Genomic DNA, 4,921 nt, shown 5'->3' with positions numbered 1-4,921 from the left:
TGGGGAGAGACTGAACAGGGCTGGGGAAGCGGGGGAGCTGCAGCCCCCGAACGGGGACATGCTCAGCCTGCGGTGAGGGTGGCCTGGGCACTCAGCCTCAGGCCATGGCCAGTTCGCAGTCCCCTCTGTCCCTCCCTTTGGGTCCCCAAGTCTCCTCCATTCCTTCCATCTCCTCCCCAAGTCTTCTCCATCCCTCTCTCCTGGCTGGTCCCCAATTCCCCTGGAATCGGAGTCAAGGCAGAGGGATCCGTAAGGATCGCGTCCCACTCCTCGCTCCTTGCAAGGATACTGAAAACTAAAGCACGTGGCTAAGAGCATCATCCAGATCCTCCTTGAACTCCAACAGCTGGGGAGCAGGGTTCTCATCCCCAGAGCATGGCGAGGCCCCAGATCCCCTCTGTCCCTCCCAGTGGGTCTCCAAGTTGCTCTGTCCCTCCCATCTGTTCCTCAAGTTTTCTCCATCTCTGTCTCCCAGCTGGTCCCCAAGTCACCTCTGGACAGTGCCAGAGCCCTGTGAGACTCACGTGTGGGTTCTGGGGCTCAGCAGGGTGTCCCGGTGGGTGTCCTGGTGGGTGTCTCAGCGGGTGTTTCTCTCCAACATCACCCCAGCTCAGTCCCGCTTTTAAAGGCGCTGCCGGGGCTGCCACACCCCAGGGCGGCTCCACACACATCCACCCACCCCTGGGGGGGCCCTCGGGCAGCTGTGTGTGCTCCCAGACACACAGACACACACACCACACAGACACACAGCTTGACAGAGTCGTATCCATATGCACACATATGTAGGGACACACGTGTCCATATACATTCCTAGCTACACATGCACACAGGTCTGGCTGTCTATGGACATACGTGAACACAAACCCAGCTGCAGCTACCAGGGCACGGTGCCTTGGCTGCACGTTTGTACAGACCAGGCCAGCTCTGCGAGCAGCTGAACACTCACAGGCACCCGCCCCTGGCACCCCCACATCCACATGCACAGTTAGAGTCCCAGTGATACCTACACACACACACTAGTGCAGGTACTTATTTAGGTGGGCACTGCTATTATATGATACTGTAATTATATGACACTATTATTATTATTATATTTATTTAATAGACAGCAACTATGCAGTATAATACACTGCAATGGTGTGTATATATATGAATATATAAATGGATAAATAATACAGTATAATATATAACATTCTATACAGCACAAAATACAGATAATATATAATGTATGCATTTCTAATAGATAACATGGCTTATGCATCTATGTAAACAGGTACACGTGGGCACAGATATACAGCTACAGGCATGGACACACGTGTGTTTATACAGATGACTGCATGGGGTAATTGTATGTCATGGAGTGATGAAGGGTGTGTGCAGTGGGATGGATGCATAAGGAATACCATGACATATCTCTTTCTATATATATGTATCCATACATATATGCATTTTTGGAGGTCTTTTCTAACCTAAATGATTCTGGGATTATGTATATATAGGGATATTTGTACACATATATCTAAATCTGTACGCATTTATACATAATGCATATACATACATATGTATCTACGCATATAAATATAGATATATATGCATATATCTATATAAACACACAGGTATATATGTGCATAAACAAGTATGTGTGTATACATACCTGTATTACATGAGCACAGATGTATCTGTGTGTCTGTACACACACACACACACACGGATGTACCCACACACCGACACCCAGGTGTTTGTACACATTTGTAACGTGTGCTGTGCCACAAGGGCTCTGTGCCCCTGCAGGGGGCTGCACAGACCTGCTGGGCTGTGTCTGTGTGTGTGTGAGGCCCCTCACCAGGACACAGGCCCTGGAGCAGCCCATTCTGCAGCTCTGGATCTCTCCCTGCACCCTGAGAAGTTTTGGGGTGTTGTGGAAGGAGTGGGCCCTGCTCGCTGTCAGAGCCCCCCGAAGATCCTCGTCTGTCGCCACCCACTCCCTCGTTGGATATTGACGGTTCCTGCTGCCTGTATTGACCCCCCATCAGTGTATTTGTAGAGACCATTTGTCTCCCTCCTGCAATAAACGCCGTGAACAACATCCTGGGCTGGGGCACGTCACTGTCCCGTGTCCCCACGGTGTTCCCAACGAGCCGTGTCGGTGCTCCTCAAACAGCCCCGAAACAAATGGGCTTTGGATGGCTGGAAGGCAGCGGTGCCCGGCACCCTGCGGCCATCGATTGCTCGCTCCACCGAGCGCACTGCACAAGGAACAAACAAATTGTTTTCCAATTTCTGGGTTTTAATGGCTCAATCTGGACCAAATGAGTCATCAGAGTGATGGGGACACAGCGGCCGCTCCCTCCAGGGCCACGGGTTTGGCATTGCCTTGACGCAGGTTTGCCACCGGGCCCGTGGGCACTCGGGCTGGGTCCTTCTATGGGTGGACAAAGGTCAAGCTGGAGGATGGACCAAGCACCCCTCACTCCTGCCTGGCTGGGGCTAGCTGTCCTGGCAGCCGCCAAATCTGTGGGCAGCTTGGCAAAGCCAGCAGGGAGAAATCCGGGCTGGATGTGCTCCAACACGGGGGGCACGAGAATTCTTGGCACAGCAGCAGCAGAGCAGAACAGATTGGGCTGCGTCAGGTTGTGGGCACAAACACCCCCTGGTGTGAGTGCCGGCCTTGGCGCTGCCAGCACCTGCTCCCCAAGATATGGGCAGGCTGGAGATCACTTCCAAGCACAGACAGGGCTGGAGGTCACTCAGAGGTATGGGCAGGGCTGGAGGTCACTCACAGGTATGGGCAGGGCTGGAGGTCACCTGCCTCCTCCGTGCACTCGAAGCTGCTTTGCGTAATTGCAGCAATTTGGTTTCCAAGAGCAAAGTCTCCCGGGAAAGTGAACTTGGTGCTCCCGAGCAGCACGTGGGAGACGGGTGTCATTGTGGCAGGGGATGAAGAGCCGTGACCTGCTCTGAGGGCTGCCAGGAGCAGGTGACCAGGGTGGGAGCAGCCTCCCAGGACACTCGAGCCCTCCCCGCTGCAGGACAGATGGGCTGGGGGAAGTGGGATGGAAACCCAGGGATTTCCTGTGCACTCTTAGGCATTTCAGCGCATTTCACATTGCTCTTGCGCAGGAGGCACCCACCAGCCCCCAGAACCATTGCTGCCCTCAACCAGTGCATTTTACTGAGATTTCCTTCTTGCTTGTTGAGCTTGAGCTCAGAAAGTAAAGAGGGCACTCAGCCCCTGACCTGTGGCAGAGCCTGGCCCGGGTGGCAGCGCCTCCCCCTCCTCCCCAGAGCAGTGTTCGAGAAGCAGAAGTGCTGACCCTGCCCCCGGGACTTACAGGAACACAACCAGCACAGGGGCCTGTTCGAGGGTTACAGAGCCAGGGCAGGGACTGACTCAGCACCCACCCACTCCTCGGCTTTCCCTCAGCTCCAGGCAGGAGCAGCAAACACTGAGCAAAGAGATTTCAGCTTCCTCTTTCTGCACTGGGCCACAGAGGGGAACAACCCCCAGGGCCCCAAGGAGCCCCCAGAGCAGGGAATTGCACCGGGCCCCTAAGCAATGCTGAGGCCACAGCACGGATGGCAAGAGGGGAAGGTGCTTTGGCTGCTGGGAGCAATGGAACCCACCACGCACAGGCTTTTGAAAACGAGTTTTATTTAATTAAGACTTCAAATACATTACAACAAAACATTAGAAATGAAACCAAAGCCATGTTACTGCACAGGGTGCGAGGCAGCAGTGCTACTGACACAAGGCTCTGCAGCTCCAGCTCCAGCGATGCTCCTTATGTTAGTCCAACATCGAGCCCTTGCCACAAGTTTAAGCCATGGGACCGTTCCTTCATGTGCCTGGTACCTCAGGGCTCACAGGTACCAGCACCTGAACTGTTGCCATTGGCCTCCAGGTCACTCTTCTGTCACTCCTTCCAAGCCAGGCTTCCCCAAATCCCTCTGCCTCTGGGAGCCAGCACTGCCCAGGAGGACAGCACCACGTCCCTGTGCCACGGCACGGGGCCTCACACCAGGCAGGACACAATTCCCCTCTGTCAGGATGGAAGTGCAGCTGGACTGAGGAGCCATCAGGACAGGCCGAATCCCCGGGCTTAGCTGGGAACAGCTGGAACTTTTGGCTTCAGGCTGGATGGTGCCACCGCCCGCGTTACCTCTGGGAAATGAGGGACAGCCAGACGAGATAGCATGGGCTCGTGTCAGTTTATTACATCACCAATTACAACAGTCCAGATCAAGAGTGGACCCAAGATCGTTACATTACACAAACCGGCTGGTTTTAAACTTATGACAAGGGACGGGTGGGAATTTCATGGTAAGGAAATCTTCTTGCATAAAGCTCCAGTGGCCCACAGGCACTCAAAACCCGTGGACTTTCAGCTGGTCGTCTTTAGCCAGTCCAATCTGCAAGACAGAAAATGCATTCACAGCATGGAGTGACGCCTCTGTGCATCTGAACGCTGCCCACACCCAGGGACCCGTGTGCATTTAAAAAACCCATGTTTATTTTAGTGACTAGCAGGCCAAAGGTGTCCTACCTCCACGAGGAACTGGCAGATGTTCTTGCGCTGGTCACCCTGCAACTGAATCACTTCTCCATACTCGGGGTGCTCAATTACAGTACCATTGCAGGCAAATTTCTGCAGCAAAGACACAAAAACCTCCTTAGCACCATATAAACATCCCTGCTGGGCGTGGCTGCTGCCCTCCCAGGCCTGAAGCCCTACCTTCTTGAAGGCCTTCACCAGTTTCTTTTTATCGTAGTCATCCGCGATGCCCTGGACTGTGGTGAGGGTCTTTCTGCCGTTGCGCTGCTGGATCCTTATATGGATGTAGTCCTCAGTGCCGGCCGGGAGCAGGTCATCACCCTTACTTGCATCCGCAAAGGGGTCTGCGGGGAGCGCCGTCAGGCCCC

The 4,921-nt window shown here is 54.0% G+C and overlaps 1 protein-coding gene across 1 annotated transcript; it reads right to left on the bottom strand.

The window, feature by feature from the left end:
- Positions 1-4,190: 4,190 nt before the first annotated feature.
- EIF1 (eukaryotic translation initiation factor 1) lies at positions 4,191-4,919 on the bottom strand (the record flags this gene model as incomplete). The annotated part of the gene is made up of 3 exons (XM_017746391.1): positions 4,191-4,410; positions 4,545-4,646; positions 4,734-4,919. Coding segments are annotated over 3 exons (333 nt in total), but the record flags the coding sequence as incomplete, so codon positions are not given.
- Positions 4,920-4,921: the final 2 nt, after the last annotated feature.

The sequence above is a fragment of the Corvus brachyrhynchos genome, unplaced genomic scaffold (genome assembly GCF_000691975.1).
Source record: "Corvus brachyrhynchos isolate BGI_N302 unplaced genomic scaffold, ASM69197v1 scaffold30, whole genome shotgun sequence".
Classification (NCBI taxonomy): domain Eukaryota; kingdom Metazoa; phylum Chordata; class Aves; order Passeriformes; family Corvidae; genus Corvus; species Corvus brachyrhynchos.
Note: the sequence above shows the minus strand (reverse complement) of the source record. Positions and strands in the feature narration are given on the sequence as shown.